Raw genomic sequence first — 21,854 nt, forward strand, 5'->3', positions numbered from 1 at the left:
TCCTAGTAGAAAAAAGGGATTCCAGATGAGGTTATTCCTACGCTGATAAAGGCTAGGAAGGACGTGACGGCTAAACATTATCACCGTATACGGTGGAAATATGTTGCTGGGTGTGAGGCCAGGAATGCCTCTACAGAGGAATTCCAGCTGGGCCGTTTCCTTCACTTCTTACAGTCGGGAGTGACTTTGGGCCTAGAATTGGGGTCCATAAAGGTCCAGATTTCGGCCCTATCCATTTTCTTTCATAAAAAAATAGCTTCTCTACCTGAAGTTCAGACGTTGTGAAGGGAGTGCTGCATATTCAGCCCCCTTTTGTGCCACCAGTGGCACCTTGGGATCTTAACGTGGTGTTGAGTTTCCTGAAATCTCACTGGTTTGAGCCGCTTAAGACCGTGGAGTTAAAATATCTCAGGTGGAAAGTGGTCACGCTTTTGGCCTTAGCTTCGGCTAGGCGTGTGTCAGAATTGGCGGCTTTGTCATGTAAAATCCCGTATCTGGTTTTCCATATGGACAGGGCAGAATTACGGACTCGTCCGCAATTTCTGCCAAAGGTGGTGTCCTCTTTTTATTTGAACCAACCTATTGTGGTGCCTGCGGCTACTCGTGACTTGGAGGATTCCAAGTTACTAGATGTAGTCAGGGCTTTGACGATTTATGTAGCCAGAACGGCTGGAGTCAGGAAAACTGACTCGCTGTTTATCCTGTATGCATCCAACAAGCTGGGTGCTCCTGCTTCAAAGCAATCTATTGCTCGCTGGATCTGTAACACAATTCAGCAGGTTCATTCTGCGGCTGGCTTGCCGCCTCCAAAATCAGTAAAAGCCCATTCCACAAGGAAGGTGAGCTCTTCTTGGGCAGCTGCCCGAGGGGTCTCGGCATTACCTCTTTGCCGAGCAGCTACTTGGTCGGGTTGCAAAGTTCTACAAGATACCCTGGCTGAGGAGGACCTTGTGTTTGCTCATTTGGTGCTGCAGAGTCATCCGCACTCTCCCGCCCGTTTGGGAGCTTTGGTATAATCCCCATGGTCCTTACGGAGTCCCCAGCACCCACTAGGACGTTAGAGAAAATAAGATTTTACTTACCGGTAAATCTATTTCTCGTAGTCCGTAGTGGATGCTGGGCGCCCGTCCCAAGTGCGGACTTCTTCTGCAATGCTTGTATATAGTTATTGCTTAAATAAGGGTTATGTTATGGTTGCATCAGGGTTATCTGATGCCCTGTTGTTGTTCATGCTGTTAACTGGGTAAGTGTATCACGAGTTATGCGGTGTGATTGGTGTGGCTGGTATGAGTCTTACCCTGGATTCCAAAATTCTTTCCTTGTAATGTCAGCTCTTCCGGGCACAGTTTCCTTAACTGAGGTCTGGAGGAGGGGCATAGAGGGAGGAGCCAGTGCACACCAGTAGACCTAATTCTTTTTTAGAGTGCCCTATCTCCTGCGGAGCCCGTCTATTCCCCATGGTCCTTACGGAGTCCCCAGCATCCACTACGGACTACGAGAAATAGATTTACCGGTGAGTAAAATCTTATTATTATACAGGGGTGAGCAGCCTGTGGTGTCCTGTTAGTATTATTATACATGGGGAGCAGCCTGTGGTGTCCTGTTAGTATTATTATACAGGGGGAGCAGCCTGTGGTGTCCTGTTGTAGTTATTATTATTATACAGGGGTGAGCAGCGTGTGGTGTCTTGTTAGTATTATTATACATGGGGAGCAGCCTGTGGTGTCCTGTTAGTATTATACAGGGGGAGCAGCCTGTGGTGTCCTGTTGTAGTTATTATTATTATACAGGGGTGGTGGCATTTGGTGTCCTGTTGTTGTTGTTGTTATTATTATACAGGTGGAGCGGCCTTTGGTGTCCTGTTGTTGTTTTTATTATGATTATTATTATTATACAGGGGTGAGCAGCGTGTGGTGTCCTGTTGTAGTTATTATTATTATACAGGGGTGGTGGCATTTGGTGTCCTGTTGTTGTTGTTGTTGTTGTTGTTGTTATTATACAGGTGGATCGGCCTTTGGTGTCCTGTTGTTGTTTTTATTATGATTATTATTATTATACAGGGGTGAGCAGCGTGTGGTGTCCTGTTAGTATTATTTTACAGGGGGAGCAGCCTGTGGTGTCTTGTTAGTTTTATACAGGCGGAGCAGCCTGTGGTGTCCTGTAACTATAGCAGCAGAGTAATAATAACAGTAATGAGTGGTCACCCTCCGCTGTACACCCAGATTTCCTACTTTAGTTCCCCTCTCCCCACATCTACACCCCGTCTGCTCTCCTGTGTACTCTCCCCTGGTTATGAATCAAAGGGTCGCCCTGCATAAGGTCGTCAGTCAATAGGTTGACAGCTATTGGTCGACATGCGGAAAAGGCCGACACAGTGAAAAAGGCCAACACGGGACAGGTCAACACATGAAACATTTTCTTCGTCACATGACCAGGAACCCCAATTATTGCACCGCGTCCCCTTGCATGGCTCGCTGCGCTTCCCAGGTTACTATTCCCAATCATAGTCCACGGGGGTCGTAAAGTATGAAAAAGATAAAAATAAACTATAAAAATGTGAAGTCGACCATTTCCTGTGTCAACCTTTTTTTATCATTTCCCAATAGTGGTGGACATATTGACTGTCGCCCTACCATCCGGATCCCCTCTCCCCTCACCTCCCCCCCTGTCTGTGTGACCTGGGTACAGTCACAAATCCTCCCTAATCCATGTGTCTGTAACTGATTCCTGTGCAGCAACTGGCACCAAGTACGTGTCTGGGAGGAATAAGACCCCGGCCATGGGAGGAGCATTGGGGTAACATTATACAGTACAGCGCTGTGTGACTCTGAGGAACCTTATGGGGCACAGGAACCTCTGACAGATGCTGACCAGGGATCTGTGGCTGTGGGGGGGGGGGGTTCTTTCTGGTCACAGAGTGTCATGTGTCTGTGTTACATGTGTTTTCTGTGATGTGTGTTATATGTATTACATTTATTTCTAGACATTCCAGCAGTGAGGAACCAGAGTCTTTGTTACACATCACATGTTCTGTATTCTCATCCATCACTAAGCATGGACACGGACAGGAGTCACAGGACTGAGAGGATAATAAATATCACCCTGGAGATCATCTGCCTGCTGACTGGAGAGGTGATGGGATCTGGGAGTGTCACAGCGACATCACTTATATCTATCGTAATAATATAAGGACGTGACTAGGGAGGTGAGGGGATCTGGGAGTGTCACAGTGACATTACATATCTATAGTAATAATACAGAGACATGACTGGGGAGGTGAGGGGATCTGGGAGCATCACAGTGACATCACTTATATCTATAGTAATAATACAGGTACATGACTGGGGAGGTGAGGGGATCTGGGAGCGTCACAGCGACATCACTTATATCTATAGTAATAATACAGGGACATGACTGGGGAGGTGAGGGGATCTGGGGGAATCACATTGATATCACTTATATCTATAGTAATAATACAGGGACATGACTGGGGAGATGAGGGGATCTGGGAGCGTCACAGTGACATCACTTATATCTATAGTAATAATACAGAGAAATGACTGTGGAGGTGAGGGGATCTGGGGGAATCACAGTGACATCACATATCTATAGTAATAATACAGGGACATGACTGAGGAGTTTGTCAACTTTTTATTGATGTCTCTCCCAATACACAGGGTTACACAGTAGTGAAGAAGACATCCAGTGAGTGTGAGGCACCCATCAGCCATTCCCGTGTGTCAGGAGGACTGAGCAGGACCCAGAGCCCCATCACGGTGCCTCCACCTCACTCGCTTATACGTGAGAGGCACAATGACCAGATGATCCTGGAACTCACCAACAAGATCATTCAGCTGCTGACTGGAGAGGTGACTGCTGGGAATGGGGCATTATACAGTAACACCAGGGGACGTGTCTGGGTGATGACTGGAGAGGTGACTGCTGGGAATGGGGCATTATACAGTAACACCAGGGGACGTGTCTGGGTGATGACTGGAGAGGTGACTGCTGGGAATGGGACATTATACAGTAACACCAGGGGACGTGTTTGGGTGATGACTGGAGAGGTGACTGCTGGGAATGGGGCATTATACAGTAACACCAGGGGACGTGTCTGGGTGATGACTGGAGAGGTGACTGCTGGGAATGGGGCATTATACAGTAACACCAGGGGACGTGTCTGGGTGGTGTCTGGAGAGGTGACTGCTGGGAATGGGACATTATAAAGTAACACCAGGGGACGTGTTTGGGTGATGACTGGAAAGGTGACTGCTGGGAATGGGGCATTATACAGTAACACCAGGGGACGTGTTTGGGTGATGACTGGAGAGGTGACTGCTGGGAATGGGACATTATACAGTAACACAAGGGGACGTGTCTGGGTGATGACTGGAGAGGTGACTGCTGGGAATGGGGCATTATACAGTAACACCAGGGGACGTGTCTGGGTGATGACCGGAGAGGTGACTGCTGGGAATGGGGCATTATTCAGTAACACCAGGGGACGTGTCTGGGTGATGACTGGAGAGGTGACTGCTGGGAATGGGACATTATACAGTAACACCAGGGGACGTGTCTGGGTGATGACTGGAGAGGTGACTGCTGGGAATGGGACATTATACAGTAACACCAGGGGACGTGTCTGGGTGATGACTGGAGAGGTGACTGCTGGGAATGGGGCATTATACAGTAACACCAGGGGACGTGTCTGGGTGATGACCGGAGAGGTGACTGCTGGGAATGGGGCATTATACAGTAACACCAGGGGATGTCTCTGGGTGATGACTGGAGAGGTGACTGCTGGGGATGGGACATTATACAGTAACACCAGGTGATGTGTCTGTGTGATGTCTGGAGAGGTGACTGCTGGGAATGGAGCATTATAGAGTAACACCAGGGGACGTGTCTGGGTGATGACTGGAGAGGTGATTGCTGGGAATGGGGCATTATACAGTAACACCAGGGGACGTGTCTGGGTGATGACTGGAGAGGTGACTGCAGGGAATGGGACATTATACAGTAACACCATGGGACGTGTTTGGGTGATGACTGGAGAGGTGACTGCTGGGAATGGGGCATTATACAGTAACACTAGGGGACGTGTCTGGGTGATGTCTGGAGAGGTGACTGCTGGGAATGGGGCATTATACAGTAACACCAGGGGACGTGTCTGGGTGATGACTGGAAAGGTGACTGCTGGGAATGGGGCATTATACAGTAACACCAGGGGACGTGTTTGGGTGATGACTGGAGAGGTGACTGCTGGGAATGGGACATTATACAGTAACACCAGGGGTTGTGTCTGGGTGATGACTGTATCATTGTGTGTGTCAGGTGTCTATAAGGTGTCAGGATGTCACTGTCTATCTCTCCATGTAGGAGGAGGAATATATAGAGGAACACAGGGGTCTGTACAAGGACGTGATGATGGAAAATCACCGGCCCCTCACATCACTGGGTAAGAGGAGACTGTCATGTATTGTACAGGGGAGAGCAGGTATGGGGGCCCCTATATACACACATCATCTGATAATCACATATATACACTGTGCGTCTCCTACAGATGGACCCAGTAACAGAGATACCCCAGAGAGATGTCCCCGTCCTCTGTATTCCCAGGATTGTACAGAGGAGAATCACAGGATCCCACAGGAGGATCAGGTAGGTGGGAGGAATACATATGATTTACATGCGGCCGGGACACCGGACGCCAGTATACCGACAGCGGCATCCTGGCCACTAATATGCCAGCAGCGGGGAGAGCGCTAGAAAGCCTCATGCGGGCTCGGTAGCTAGCTACGCTCGCCACAAGTTATATCCCTTTATGGGTGTTGTGGACTTTCAGTATATGTAGCTATAGTAGAGTAGCTGTGTCTTATGCAGTCATATTATACTGTCATAGTGTTTTGATTTTATTTTAGGTAGAACGTCTGTCTGATATTAAAACAGAAGATACAGAGGGAGAAGAAGAGACGTATGTGACTGATATGAAGGCAGAAGATATAGAGGGAGTAGAAGAGACTTATGTGACTGATATGAAGGCAGAAGATATAGAGGGAGATGAAGAGACGTATGTGACTGATATGGAGGCAGAAGATACAGAGGGAGAAGATGAGACATATGTGACTGATATGAAGACAGAAGATATAGAGGGAGAAGAAGAGACGTATGTGACTGATAGGGAGGCAGAAGATAAAAATGGAGAAGAAGAGACGTATGTGACTGATATGAAGGCAGAAGATATAGAGGGCGAAGAAGAGACGTATGTGACTGATATGAAGGGAGAAGATGAGACGTATGTGACTGATATGAAGGCAGTAGATATAGAGGGAGAAGAAGAGACGTATATGAGGTGTCATCAGCAGTGTAAGGAGGAGGAAATCCCTACAGATATCAGCAAAGGTGAGTAATAATCACTTTTCTGTGACGTCCTAGTGGATGCTGGGAACTCCGTAAGGACCATGGGGAATAGCGGGCTCCGCAGGAGACTGGGCACAACTAAAGAAAGATTTAGGACTACCTGGTGTGCACTGGCTCCTCCCTCTATGCCCCTCCTCCAGACCTCAGTTAGAATTTTGTGCCCGGCCGAGCTGGATGCACACTAGGGGCTCTCCTGAGCTCCTAGAAAAGAAAGTATAATTTTAGGTTTTTTATTTTCAGTGAGATCTGCTGGCAACAGACTCACTGCTACGAGAGACTTAGGGAGAGAAGCGAACCTACCTGCTTGCAGCTAGCTTGGGCTTCTAGGCTTCTGGACACCATTAGCTCCAGAGGGATCGAACACTGGGCCCGTCCATGATCGTCCGGTCCCGGAGCCGCGCCGCCGTCCCCCTTGCAGAGCCAGAAGCAAGAAGATCTTCATCAAAATCGGCGGCTGAAGACTCCTGTCTTCATTAAGTTAGCCATTGCTCCCTGTGCACACCACATACTCCGGTCACTGATGGGTGCAGGGCGCTGGGGGGGGGGCGCCCTGGGCAGCAATTAGAGTACCTTACAGTGGCTAATCACACATAATATAGCCTATTAGGCTATATATGTGTAAAATACCCCTGCCACATTGATTTTATAAAAGCGGGAGAAGTCTGCCGAAAAAGGGGCGGGGCTATCTCCCTCAGCACACTGGCGCCATTTCCTCTCACAGCTCCGCTGGAAGGACGCTCCCCAGGCTCTCCCCTGCAGTTTTCAGACTCCATAGGGTAAAAAAGAGAGGGGGGGCACTAAATTAGGCGCTAATAACATACATATAGCTGCTATAGGGGAAAAGCACTTGTGTAGTGTGTATCCCTGCATTATATAGCGCCCTGGTGTGTGCTGGCATACTCTCTCTCTCTGTCTCCCCAAAGGACTTTGAGGGGTCCTGTCCTCAGTCAGAGCATTCCCTGTGTGTATGCGGTGTGTCGGTACGGCTGTGTCGACATGTTTGATGAGGAGGCTTATGTGGAGGCGGAGCAGGTGCCTGTAAATGTGATGTCACCCCCTGCGGGGTCGACACCTGAGTGGATGGATATGTGGAAGGAAGTACGTGACAGTGTCAACTCCTTACATAAAAGGTTTGACGACATAGCAGATGTGGGACAGCCGGCTTCTCAGCCCGTGCCTGCCCAAGCGTCTCAAAAGCCATCAGGGGCCCTAAAACGCCCACTACCTCATATGGCAGACACAGACGTCGACACGGATACTGACTCCAGTGTCGACGACGGTGAGACCACGGTACATTCCAATAGGGCCATCCGTTATATGATTATGGCAATGAAAGATGTGTTGCACATTTCTGATATTTACCCAGGTACCACAAAAAAAAAAAATGGTATTATGTTTGGGGAGAAAAAACAACCGGTGGTTTTTCTCCCATCTGATGAATTGAATGAAGTGTGTGATGAAGCGTGGGCTTCCCCTGATAAGAAACTGGTGATTTCTAAAAGATTACTAATGGCGTACCCTTTCCCGCCAGAGGATAGGTCACGTTGGGAGACATCCCCTAGGGTGGATAAAGCGCTCACACGCTTGTCAAAAAAGGTAGCACTACCGTCTCTGGAGACGGCCGCCCTAAAGGAGCCTGCAGATAGAAAGCAGGAGGCTATCCTGAAGTCTGTGTATACACACTCAGGTTTTATACTGAGACCGGCTATTGCTTCTGCATGGATATGCAGTGCTGCAGCCGCGTGGTCAGATTCCCTGTCTGATAACATCGATACCCTTGACAGGGACACTATATTGCTAACCATAGAGCATATTAAAGACGCCCTTTTATACATGAGCGATGCACAGAGGGATATTTGCCGACTGGCATCTAGAGTAAATGCAATGTCCATTTCTACCAGGAGGGTATTGTGGACCCGGCAATGGACAGGTGATGCAGATTCTAAAAGGCACATGGAGGTTTTGCCTTACAAGGGTGAGGAATTGTTTGGGGATGGTCTCTCGGACCTTGTTTCCACAGCAACATATGGGAAGTCGACATTTTTACCCCATGTTCCCTCACAGCCGAAGAAAGCACCGTATTATCAGGTGCAGTCCTTTCGGCCACAGAAAGGCAAGCGGGTTAAAGGCGCGTCCTTTCTGCCCAGAGGCAGAGGGAAAAAGCTGCACCATACAGCTAGTTCCCAGGAACAAAAGTCCTCTCCCGCTTCCTCCACAGGCGGAGCCAGGTACGGTGGAAGCCCGTCTCCGGAACTTCAGCGACCAGTGGGCTCGCTCACAGGTGGATCCCTGGATTCTACAAGTGGTATCTCAGGGTTACAAGCTGGAATTTGAGACGTCTCCCCCTCGCCGTTTCCTCAAATCAGCTTTGCCAACAACTCCCCTAGACAGGGAGGCAGTGCTGGAGGCAATTCACAAGCTGTACTCTCAGCAGGTGATAATCAAGGTACCCCTCCTTCAACAAGAACTGGGTTACTATTCCACATTGTTTGTGGTACCGAAACCGGACGGTTCGGTGAGACCCATTTTAAATCTAAAATCCTTGAACACTTATATAAGAAGGTTCAAGTTCAAAATGGAATCGCTCAGAGCGGTTATTGCGAGCCTGGACGAAGGGGATTACATGGTATCACTGGACATCAAGGATGCTTACCTGCATGTCCCCATTTACCCTCCTCACCAGGAGTACCTCAGATTTGTGGTACAGGACTGTCATTACCAATTCCAGACGTTGCCGTTTGGTCTGTCCACGGCACCGAGGGTATTTACCAAGGTAATGGCAGAGATGATGATACTCCTTCGAAAGAAGGGAGTTATAATTATCCCATACTTGGACGATCTCCTTATAAAGGCGAGGTCCAGGGAACAGTTGTTGATTGGAGTAGCACTAGCTCGGGCAGTGCTGCAACAGCACGGCTGGATCCTGAACATTCCGAAGTTGCAGCTGGTTCCTACAACGCGTCTACTGTTCCTGGGGATGGTTCTCGACACAGAACAGAAAAAAATGTTTCTCCCGGAGGAGAAGGCCAAGGAGTTGTCATCTCTAGTCAGAAACCTCCTAAAACCAAAACAGGTGTCTGTGCATCACTGCACGCGAGTTCTGGGAAAGATGGTAGCTTCTTACGAAGCAATTCCATTTGGCAGGTTCCATGCAAGGATCTTTCAGTGGGATCTGTTGGACAAGTGGTCCGGATCGCATCTTCAGATGCATCGGCTGATAACCCTGTCTCCAAGGGCCAGGGTGTCTCTGCTGTGGTGGCTGCAGAGTGCTCATCTTCTAGAGGGCCGCAGATTCGGCATACAGGACTGGGTCCTGGTGACCACGGATGCCAGCCTTCGAGGCTGGGGGGCAGTCACACAGGGAAGAAACTTCCAAGGACTATGGTCGAGTCAGGAGACTTCCCTTCACATAAATATTCTGGAACGAAGGGCCATTTACAATGCCCTAAGTCAGGCAAGACCCCTGCTTCAACACCAGCCGGTGCTGATTCAGTCAGACAACATCACGGCGGTCGCCCATGTAAACCGACAGGGCGGCACAAGAAGCAGGATGGCGATGGCAGAAGCCACAAGGATTCTCCGATGGGCGGAAAATCACGTGTTAGCACTGACAGCAGTGTTCATTCCGGGAGTGGACAACTGGGAAGCAGACTTCCTCAGCAGGCACGACCTCCACCCGGGAGAGTGGGGACTTCATCCAGAAGTCTTCCAAATGATTGTACACCAGTGGGAAAGGCCACAGGTGGACATGATGGCGTCCCGCCTCAACAAAAATCTAAAAAGATATTGCGCCAGGTCAAGGGATCCTCAGGCGATAGCTGTGGACGCTCTGGTAACACCGTGGGTGTACCAGTCGGTGTATGTGTTCCCTCCTCTGCCTCTCATACCCAAGGTACTGAGAATAATAAAGAGGAGAGGAGTAAGAACTATACTCGTGGTTTTGGATTGGCCAAGAAGATCTTGGTACCCAGAACTTCAAGAAATGATCTCAGAGGACCCATGGCCTCTGCCGCTCACACAGGACCTGCTGCAACAGGGGCCCTGTCTGTTCCAAGACTTACCGCGGCTGCGTTTGACGGCATGGCGGTTGAACACCGGATCCTAAAGGAAAGGCCATTCTGGAGGAAGTCATTCCTACGCTGATTAAGGCTAGGAAAGATGTGACCGCAAAACATTATCACCGCATTGGGCGAAAATATGTTGCTTGGTGTGAGGCCAGGAAGGCCCCAACGGAGGAATTTCAACTGGGTCGATTTCTGTACTTCCAACAGTCAGGAGTGACTATGGGCCTAAAATTGGGTTCCATTAAGGTCCAGATTTCGGCTCTGTCCATTTTCTTCCAAAAAGAACTGGCTTCACTGCCTGAAGTTCAGACTTTTGTTAAGGGAGTGCTGCATATTCAGCCCCCTTTTCTGCCCCCAGTGGCACCGTGGGATCTCAACGTGGTGTTGGATTTCCTGAAGTCACATTGGTTTGAGCCACTTAAAACCGTGGAGCTAAAATACCTCACGTGGAAAGTGGTCATGCTGTTGGCCTTGGCGTCGGCCAGGCGTGTATCAGAATTGGCGGCTTTGTCATGCAAAAGCCCTTATCTGATTTTTCATATGGATAGGGCAGAATTGAGGACTCGTCCCCAGTTTCTCCCTAAGGTGGTATCAGCTTTTCATGTGAACCAACCTATTGTGGTGCCTGCGGCTACTCGGGACTTGGAGGACTCCAAGTGGCTGGATGTAGTCAGGGCCCTGAAAATATGTTTCCAGGACGGCTGGAGTCAGAAAAACTGACTCGCTGTTTATCCTGTATGCACCCAACAAGCTGGGTTCTCCTGCTTCTAAGCAGACTATTGCTCGCTGGATCTGTAGCACGATTCAACTTGCACATTCTGCGGCTGGACTGCCGCATCCTAAATCTGTAAAAGCCCACTCCACGAGGAAAGTGGGCTCTTCTTGGGCGGCTGCCCGAGGGGTCTCGGCTTTACAACTTTGCCGAGCTGCTACTTGGTCGGGTTCAAACACTTTTGCGAGATTCTACAAGTTTGATACCCTGGCTGAGGAGGACCTTGAGTTTGCTCATTCGGTGCTGCAGAGTCATCCGCACTCTCCCGCCCGTTTGGGAGCTTTGGCATAATCCCCATGGTCCTTACGGAGTTCCCAGCATCCACTAGGACGTCAGAGAAAATAAGATTTTACTCACCGGTAAATCTATTATCACCGTATTTGGCGAAAATATGTTGCGTGGTGCGAGGCCAGGAAGGCCCCTACAGAGGAATTTCAACTGGGTCGATTCCTGCATTTCCTGCAAACAGGAGTGTCTATGGGCCTAAAATTGGGGTCCATTAAGGTTCAAATTTCGGCCCTGTCAATATTCTTCCAAAAAGAACTAGCTTCTGTTCCTGAAGTTCAGACGTTTGTCAAGGGAGTACTGCATATACAGCCTCCTTTTGTGCCTCCAGTGGCACCTTGGGATCCCAATGTTTTGGGATTCCTAAAATCACATTGGTTTGAACCACTCACCACTGTGGACTTAAAATATCTCACATGGAAAGTGGTAATGCTGTTAGCCCTGGCTTCAGCCAGGCGTGTTTCAGAATTGGCGGCTTTATCCTATAAAAGCCCTTACCTAATTTTTCATACGGACATGGCAGAATTGAGGACTCGTCCTCAATTTCTCCCTAAGGTGGTTTCAGCATTTCACTTAAACCAGCCTATTGTGGTGCCTGCGGCTACTAGGGACTTGGAGGATTCCAAGTTGCTGGACGTAGTCAGGGCCCTGAAAATATAAGTTTCCAGGACGGCTGGAGTCAGAAAATCTGACTCGCTGTTTATCCTGTATGCACCCAACAAGCTGGGTGCTCCTGCTTCTAAGCAGACGATTGCTCGTTGGATTTGTAGTACAATTCAGCTTGCACATTCTGTGGCAGGCCTGCCACAGCCAAAATCTGTAAAAGCCCATTCCACACGGAAAGTGGGCTCATCTTGGGCGGCTGCCCGAGGGGTCTCGGCTTTACAACTTTGCCGAGCTGCTACTTGGTCAGGGGCAAACTTGTTTGCTAAATTCTACAAATTTGATACCCTGGCTGAGGAGGACCTGGAGTTCTCTCATTCGGTGCTGCAGAGTCATCCGTACTCTCCCGCCCGTTTGGGAGCTTTGGTATAATCCCCATGGTCCTTTCGGAGTCCCCAGCATCCACTAGGACGTTAGAGAAAATAAGAATTTACTTACCGATAATTCTATTTCTCATAGTCCGTAGTGGATGCTGGGCGCCCATCCCAAGTGTGGATTGTCTGCATTACTTGTACATAGTTATTGTTACAAAAATCGGGTTTTTTGTTGTTGTGAGCCATCTTTTTTTAGAGGCTCCTTCTGTTATCATGCTGTTAACTGGGTTCAGATCACAGGTTGTACGGTGTGATTGGTGTGGCTGGTAAGAGTCTTACCCGGGATTCAAGATCCTTCCTTATTGTGTACGCTCGTCCGGGCACAGTATCCTAACTGAGGCTTGGAGGAGGGTCATAGGGGGAGGAGCCAGTGCACACCAGGTAGTCCTAAAGCTTTTTACTTTTGTGCCCAGTCTCCTGCGGAGCCGCTATTCCCCATGGTCCTTTCGGAGTCCCCAGCATCCACTACGGACTATGAGAAATAGAATTATCGGTAAGTAAATTCTTATTTTTCTCTAACGTCCTAGTGGATGCTGGGGACTCCGTAAGGACCATGGGGGATAGACGGGCTCCGCAGGAGACTGGGCACTCTAATAAAGATTTAGTACTACTGGTGTGCACTGGCTCCTCCCTCTATGCCCCTCCTGCAGACCTCAGTTAGAATCTGTGCCCGGCCAGAGCTGGGTGCTTTTAGTGAGCTCTCCTGAGCTTGCTAATAAGAAAGTATTTTAGTTAGGTTTTTTATTTTCAGAGAGCTTCTGCTGGCAACAGACTCTCTGCTACGTGGGACTGAGGGGAGAGAAGCAAACCTACTAACTGCAGCTAGGTTGCGCTTCTTAGGCTACTGGACACCATTAGCTCCAGAGGGATCGAACACAGGACCTGACCTTGTCGTCCGTTCCCGGAGCCGCGCCGCCGTCCCCCTCGCAGAGCCAGAAGACAGAAGCCAGCGGGTTGAAGCAAGAAGACGTCAAAATCGGCGGCAGAAGACTCCTGTCTTCATATGAGGTAGCGCACAGCACTGCAGCTGTGCGCCATTGCGCCCACACTAACTCACACACTCCGGTCACTGTAGGGTGCAGGGCGCAGGGGGGGGGGGGGGGGGGGGGCGGCGCCCTGGGCACCAAGGGCACCAATTAAGTACCTTCAGGCAAAAACAGCATATATACAGTTGGACACTGTTATATGCATGAGCCCCCGCCATTATTTTTACACAAAATCGCGGGACAGAAGCCCGCCGATGAGGGGGCGGGGCCTTCTTCCTCAGCACTCACCAGCGCCATTTTCTCTCCACAGCTCCGCTGAGAGGAAGCTCCCCAGGCTCTCCCCTGCAGAAACACGGTAGAGAGGGTGAAAAAGAGAGGGGGGGGGGTACATAAAATTGGCGTAAAAACAATATATACAGCAGCTACTGGGTTAACACTAAGTTACTGTGTGATTCCTGGGTTATATAGTGCTGGGGTGTGTGCTGGCATACTCTCTCTCTGTCTCTCCAAAGGGCCTTGTGGGGGAACTGTCTTCAAATAGAGCATCCCCTGTGTGTGTGGTGTGTCGGTACGTGTGTGTCGACATGTCTGAGGTAAAAGGCTCCCCTAAGGAGGAGATAGAGCAAATATGTATATAAGAGGGTGTCTCCGTCGACAATGCCGACACCTGTTTGGATATGTGTAAGTGCTAAGGTGGATTATTGCACAAAAGATTAGAGAACAGACAGGAAATCTACCCATGTCTGTCCCTATGTAGCAGAGACCTTCAGAGTCTCACAATGCTCACTATCCAAAATAATAAACACTGATATCGACACGGAGTTTGACTCCAGTGTCGACTACGTTAATGCAAAGTTACAGCCAAAATGGCAGAAAAGTATTCAATATATGATTATTGTAATAAAAGATGATTTGCATATCACTGATGACTCATTTGTCCCTGACACAAGGGTACACATGTTAAGGGGAAGAAAGCTGAGGTAAATTTCCCTCCTCTCATGAGGTAAAAGAGCGGGAATCTCCAGACAAGAGACTGCAGCTTCCCACAAAGAATTCTCAGGCAGTATCCTTTCCCCACTAGGGCCAGGATGTGATGGGAATCTTCCCCTAGGGTGTCACGTTTGCCCAGAAGGTAGCCCTAGCTGTTCTCAGGGATCCTGCAGATAGCGTGTACATTCTGCTACACTACTCAGACCGGCGATTGTGTCGGCATGGGTTTATAGCGCTGTGGCAGCGTGGACAGGTACCTTTTCAGCAGAGATTGAGACTCTAGTATACATATATATATGTATATATATATAGATAAGATGCTGTCTTAAGAGATATGTATATATAAAACATGCCCAAAGAGACATGAGTATACTGGGTCCTAGAGTCAAAGCTATGTCGATTTCTGCTTGACGTGTCCTGTAGAATATGCAATGGACAGATGATGCCGACTTAAGAGGCATATGGAAGGCTGAGGATTGTGTGGAGAAGGGTTCTCGGACCAGGTCTCCACAGCTATAGCTGGTAATTCTGATATTTTGCCTTATATTCCTGCACAGCCTAGGAAAGCATGACATTATCAAATGCAGCCTTTCGAATAAAAAAACAAGAAAGTCCGAGGTGCGTCCTTTCTTGCCAGAGGCGGTGGCAGAGGAAAGAAGCTGCACAACACAGCTAGTTCCCAGGAACAGAAGTTCTCCCCGGCCTCTACAAAAATCCACTGCATGTCGCTGGGGCTCCACAGGCGGAGCTAGGCCCGGTGGGGGCACGCCTTTGTAAGTTCAGCCACAAGTGGGTTCACTCCCTGTTAGATCCCTGGGCAATAGATATTGTGTCTCAGGGATACAAGCTGGACTTTGAGAAGATGCCCCCTCACTGTCGGCCCTGCCGGCTTCCCCCCACGAGAGGGAAACAGCGTTAACTGCAATTCACAAATTGTATCTTCAACAGGTGGTGGTCAAGGTTCCCCTCCTTCAACAAGGAGGGGGTTATTATTCGACCATGTTGTAGTCCCGAAACCAGACGGTTCGGCCAGACCCATATTGAATTTAAAATCCCTGAACATATACCTGAATAGGTTCAAGTTCAAGATGGAATCGCTAAGAGCGGTCATTGCAAGCCTGAAAGGGGGAGATTTTATGGTGACTTGGGACATAAAGGATGCATACCTTCATGTCCCCATTTATCCACCTCATCAGGCGTACCTCAGAATTGCGGTACGGGATTGTCATTACCAATTTCAAACGTTGCCGTTTGGTCTCTCCACGGCCTTGAGAATATTCACCAAGGTAATGGCGGAAATGATGGTGCTCCTGCGGAAGCAAGGTGTCACTATTATCCCGTACTTGGACAATCTCATAAAAGCGAGATCAAGAGAGCAGTTGCTGAACAGCGTATCACTTTCTCTGGAAGTGTAACGGCAACACGGCTGGATTCTATATATTCCAAAGTCGCAGTTGGTTCTTACAGCTCATCTGCCTGTCCTAGGCATGATCCTAGACACAGACCAGGAAAGGGTTTATCTCCCGATAGAGGAAGCTCAGGAGCTCGTGACACTGGTCAGGAATCTATTAAAACCAAAACAGGTATCAGTGCATCACTGCACTCGAGTCCTGGGAAGGAGGGTGGCATCATACGAGGCCATTCCCTTCTGCAGGTTCCATACGAGGACCTTCCAATGGGACTTACTGGACAAGTGGTCCAGATCACATCTTCAGATGCATCGGTTAATCACCCTATCCCCCAGAGCCAGGGTGTCTCTCCTGTGGTGGCTGCAGAGTGCTCACCTTCTCGAAGGTCGCAGTTTCGGCATTCAGGACTGGGTCCTGGTGACCACGGATGTAAGCCTCCGAGGGTGGGGGGGGGCAGTCACACAGGGAAGAAATTTCCAAGGGCTGTGGTCAAGGCAGGAGACTTGCCTTCACATCAATATCCTGGAACTAAGGGCCATATACAACGCCCTAAGTCAAGCGGAGACCCTGCTTCGCGACCAACCGGTTCTGATTCAGTCAGACAATATCACCGCATTGGCTCATGTAAACCGCCAAGGCGGCACAAGGAGCACAGTGGCGATGGTAGAAGCCACCAGAATTCTTCTCTGGGCGGAGAATCACGTAAGCGCACTGTCAGCAGTGTTCATTCTGGGAGTGGACAACTGGGAAGCAGACTTCCTCAGCAGGCACGACCTCCACCCGGGAGAGTGGGGACTTCATCAAGAAGTCTTTGCGCAGATTGTAGGTCGGTGGGAACTGCCACAGGTTTACATGATGGCATCCCGCCTCAACAAAAAGCTACAGAGGTATTGCGCCAGGTCAAGAGACTCTCAGGCGATATCTGTAGACGCACTGGTGACACCGTGGATGTTCCAGTCGGTTTATGTGTTTCCTCCTCTTCCTCTCTTACCCAAGGTGCTGAGAATCATAAGTAAAAGAGGAGTGAGAACAATACTCATTGTTCCGGATTGGCCAAGAAGGACTTGGTATCCAGAGCTGCAAGAAATGCTCACAGAGGACCCATGGCCTCTGCCTCTAGGGCAGGATCTGTTGCAGCAGGGACCTTGTATGTTCCAAGACTTACCGCAGCTGCGTTTGACGGCATGGCGGTTGGACACCGGATCCTAGTAGAAAAAAGGGATTCCGGATGAGGTTATTCCTACGCTGATAAAGGCTAGGAAGGACGTGACGGCTAAACATTATCACCATATACGGCGAAAATATGTTGCTGGGTGTGAGGCCAGGAAAGCCTCTACAGAGAAATTCCAGCTGGGCAGTTTCCTTAACTTCCTACAGTCGGGAGTGACTTTGGGCCTAGAATTGGGGTCCATTAAGGTCCAGATTTCGTCCCTATCCATTTTCTTTCATAAAAAACTAGCTTCTCTACCTGAAGTTCAGACGTTTGTAAAGGGAGTGCTGCATATTCAGCCCCCCTTTTGTGCCACCAGTGGCACCTTGGGATCTTAACGTGGTGTTGAGTTTCCTGAAATCTCACTGGTTTGAGCCGCTTAAGACCGTGGAGTTAAAATATCTCACGTGGAAAGTGGTCATGCTTCGGCTAGGCGTGTGTCAGAATTGGCGGCATGTAAAAGCCCCTATCTGGTTTTCCATATGGACAGGGCAAAATTACGGACTCGTCTGCAATTTCTGCCAAAGGTGGTGTCATCTTTTCATTTGAACCAACCTATTGTGGTGCCTGCGGCTACTCGGGACTTGGAGGATTCCAAGTTACTAGATGTAGTCAGGGCTTTGAAGATTTATGTAGCCAGAACGGCTGGAGTCAGGAAAACTGACTCGCTGTTTATCCTGTATGCATCCAACAAGCTGGGTGCTCCTGCTTCAAAGCAGTCTATTGCTCGCTGGATCTGTAACACGATTCAGCAGGCTCATTCTGCGGCTGGCTTGCCGCCTCCAAAATCAGTAAAAGCCCATTCCACAAGGAAGGTGGGCTCTTCTTGGGCGGCTGCCCGAGGGGTCTCGACATTACAGCTTTGCCGAGCAGCTACTTGGTCGTGTTCAAAAACTTTAGTAGAGTTCTGCAGGTTTGATACCCTGGCTGAGGAGGACCTTGTGTTTGCTCATTCGGTGCTGCAGAGTCATCCGCACTCTCCCGCCCGTTTGGGAGCTTTGGTATAATCCCCATGGTCCTTACGGAGTACCCAGCATCCACTAGGACGTTAGAGAAAATAAGATTTTACTTACCGGTAAATCTATTTCTCGTAGTCCGTAGTGGATGCTGGGCACCCTGGAGTATCTGAATTTTTTTCGCGGCACCCCTAGGCCAAAAATTTCTTATTGAGATATGTAGAAATAAGTATTAAGTTAAGTAAATTGTGTTTATATGTCATCCTTAGGTTCAGTTATGTGGTGAGGGACAAGATCTGTTTCTGTTTGTCCCCATAGTTTATGACTGACAGCCACCAGCACTAGTTTGGCCTATTATATTGACCATAAATAATTTGAATTGGTCCTGGACCACCAATCCAAGGCACCCTGCATGTGTCCCGAGGCACCCCAGAGAGCCACGGTACACAGTTTGGGAACCACTGATAATACGGATCGAAAAATAGATGGTTTTCTAAAAACAGTTTCTTCCTCGTCAGGGGCAGTTGTTAGGCCGGCCATGGCTTCAGCCTGGATGGCGAAAGCAGTGATGGCCTGGGCTGATGCATTAGAACATGCCTGGCCAACCTGTGGTTCTCCAGCTGTTGTGAGATTACACATCCCAGCGTGCCCTGCCACCGTTTTAGCATTCCCTAATAGCAAAAGTGTGGCAGGGCATGATGGGACTTGTAGTTTCACAACAGCTGGAGAACCACAGGTTGGCCAGGCCTGCATTAGAAGATGATCTGTCATTGGCGTCTAGAGAACAAAAGTCCCATATTGCTCATATTAAACAATCAGATGTCTTTATGGAAGAAGCAGCCTTGGATATGGGTACTATAGCTTCTCAAGCATCAGCCTCCGCAGTAGCAGCATGCAGAGCTGTCTGGCTACGTACATGGAAGGCATACTCAGAGTCCAAAAAAGGACTAGAGATTTTGCCTTTTATTGGAGATATTCTTTTTGGTAAAGAGTTAAACAATATTCTGGCGTCAGAAGCAGACTCTAAGAAAGTGACGTTTCCTTCTACCTACAAGTCTAAACCTAGGTTTCCAGCTTTTCAGTCCTTTTGGACCCAAGGAAAAGCGAAAGGAAAGGTTTACGGTAAACAGTCCCGATCGGATAAGTCTGTAAAGACTAAAAAGCATTGGGCTACCAGAGGGCCTGCTTCCAAACCAGAAGATAAGCCATCAGCCTCTGTACATTGCTGCATTCATCTTTCCCTACTTTCCGTGGGCACTGTACATTTGGGTGCCTCGTTTTCATATGGAGACTTTACGTTCCATTATCTTGGACGTGGAGCCGGGGGATTTTATGGCACCCCTAGATATCCAGGATGCTTACCTGCGTGTACCTATAGCAGGGATGGGGAACTTTGGGCCCTCCAGCTGTTGTTGAACTACACATCCCATCATGCCCTGCATCAGTTTTTGCATGGCCAAATATCAAAAACTGTCGCAAGGCATGCTGGTATGTGTAGTTCAACAACAGCTGGAAGGCCGAAGGTTCACCATCCCTGACCTATAGCACCGTTCCATCAGTGCTATCTCAGGTTTGCTATCCTCAGGCAACATTTTCAGTTTCAGGCCCTACCATTTGGACTGGCTACAGCTCCAAGAGTGTTTACCAAAATTATGGTGGTGATGGCGGCTTATCTCCGTCGTCAGGGGACAAGAATTTTCCCATACCTGGGTGACCTGTTAATCCTGGCTCATTCCCAGGAAACTCTCCAGGGCCATCTGCAATTGACAATAGCCACGGCTGGCTCATAAATTGAGCGGTCATCCCTGGTTCCGTCTCAACGCATGATTCACCTGGAGGCTGTATTGGATTCCAGGCTTCAGAGACTTTTTCTACCTCTAAACAAAATATCCACAATACAGACAAGGATTCAGTAGCTACTACACAATCAAAGAGTATCCATTCAGGCAGCAATGTGAGTGATGGAATCTATGGTGTCAACATTCGACATGGTGGAATATGCTCAATTCCACTCGAGGCCCCTTCAACGTCTGATTCTTTCCAGATGGAATGGGCTACATCAGACGATAAAACTCAGACTATGGTCTTTCCTCAGGAAGTAGGGAGGTCGTTGGCCTGATGGCTATAGACATCCCATCTGGACAAAGGGCAACCCTTTTGGATCTTTGAGTGGGAGGTTCTGACAACGGACGCCAGTCTTCAGGGTTGGGGAGCCGTGTCAAAAAAAGTGCTGCTTCCAGGGGCAGTGGACCAAGAAGAAAGTTGCCTGCCGATAAATATATTGGAACGTCGGGCCATATACTGTATATGGCATTCACTCAGGCAAAGGACATTCTTCAAGGAAAACCGGTTCAGATTCTCTTGAACAATGCGATGGCAGTAGCGTACCTCAATCATCATGGAGGAACTCGCAACCAAAAGGCAATGAAGGAGGTTAGCCGCACGTTAAGGTGGGCAGAACTTCATTATCCGGCCTTGTCCGCAGTGTTTGTTCCGGGAATCCTAAACCGGGAAGCGGATTTTCTCTGTCGACATGCCATTCCTGCAAACGAATTGGCCTTACACCCAGAGGTCTTCCAGATTCTGGTAAACAAGTGGGGGCTGCCAGAGATGGACCTCATGGCTTCTCGGCAGAACAACTAAAGTTCCTGCATATGGGTCAAGGACAAAGGATCCCAAAGCGATCTTCGTGGATTCTTTGTCAGTGAAATGGGACTTTCATCTGGCCTATGTGTTTTCACTAATCAACCTGTTGCCCAGGGTTATTCGGAAAGTCAAACAAGGAAAGGGCGCCGTGATACTTATAGCTCCGGCATGGCCCAGAAGACATTGGTACACAGATCTGCAGAGGCTGTCTGTGGATACTCTGTTTCTACTGACTCAACGTCCAGATCTACTGTCTCAGGGTCCTTCTAATTACAAGCACCTGGATTGGCTGCCTTTGACGGCGTGGCTCTTGAGACATCCATTCTGAAAGCAAAAGGATTTTCACAACAGGTAATTCATACAATGCTTAGAGCAAGGAAACCATCCTCTGCTCACATTTATTACCGGGTAAGCATATATTCAGTGGTGCAGTGCCAGGAAATTTGAACTTAGGTCTTTCAGAGTTTCCAGAGTCCTAGCATTCCTTCAAGCAGTTATGGACAAAGGTCTCCAGGTCGCTTCCTTGAGAGTTCATTGACTGTATGGTTTCAAAAGAAAGTTGCTAACCTACAGGATATTTGCACTTTTTTCCAAGGAATACTTCACACCCAACCTCCTTTTGTTCCTCCTACAGCTCCTTGGGATCTAAATGTAGTCCTAAAGATGCTTCAAGTTGCCCCATTTGAAACACTGAGTCAAGTGAATCTTAAATGGTTGACAGCTAAGGGTCTCTTTCTACTGGCTATTGCTTCAGCTAGAAAAGTTTCAGATTAAGGGGCATTGTTATGTCGTCCTCCTTTTTTGATTTTTTTCATCCAGATAGAGCAGTTCTCAGAACCAAATCTGGATATCTTTCTAAGGTGGTCTCTAAGTTCCACCTTAACGAAGAAATTGTAGTTCCGGCTTTCCAAGGGCTGGACCTTTATGTGGGAGATGCACCTTTAGACGTAGTCCGGGCTTTAAGGATCTACATGATTCGTACCAGTGCCATCCGAAAGACAGACACTCTCTTCATTCTCTGTGGGTTCCATAAGCGAGGATGGCCTGCTGACAAGCAAACACCGGCGAGTTGGCTCGGA

The 21,854-nt window shown here is 48.8% G+C and overlaps 1 protein-coding gene across 1 annotated transcript in view; it reads left to right on the forward strand.

The window, feature by feature from the left end:
* LOC134984091 (oocyte zinc finger protein XlCOF6-like) overlaps positions 1 to 21,854 on the forward strand; it is a 41,991-nt gene that overhangs the window by 11,175 nt on the left and 8,962 nt on the right. Inside the window, exons 2-6 of the mRNA XM_063949723.1 lie at positions 2,984 to 3,132; positions 3,678 to 3,869; positions 5,380 to 5,458; positions 5,564 to 5,661; positions 5,922 to 6,402. Of these exons, the coding sequence (XP_063805793.1) occupies positions 3,055 to 3,132; positions 3,678 to 3,869; positions 5,380 to 5,458; positions 5,564 to 5,661; positions 5,922 to 6,402 (928 nt within the window). The 5' untranslated portion in view covers positions 2,984 to 3,054. The remainder of the gene's footprint in view (positions 1 to 2,983; positions 3,133 to 3,677; positions 3,870 to 5,379; positions 5,459 to 5,563; positions 5,662 to 5,921; positions 6,403 to 21,854) is intronic.

Source organism: Pseudophryne corroboree, assembly GCF_028390025.1.
Source record: "Pseudophryne corroboree isolate aPseCor3 chromosome 3 unlocalized genomic scaffold, aPseCor3.hap2 SUPER_3_unloc_35, whole genome shotgun sequence".
Taxonomy (NCBI): Eukaryota; Metazoa; Chordata; class Amphibia; order Anura; family Myobatrachidae; genus Pseudophryne; species Pseudophryne corroboree.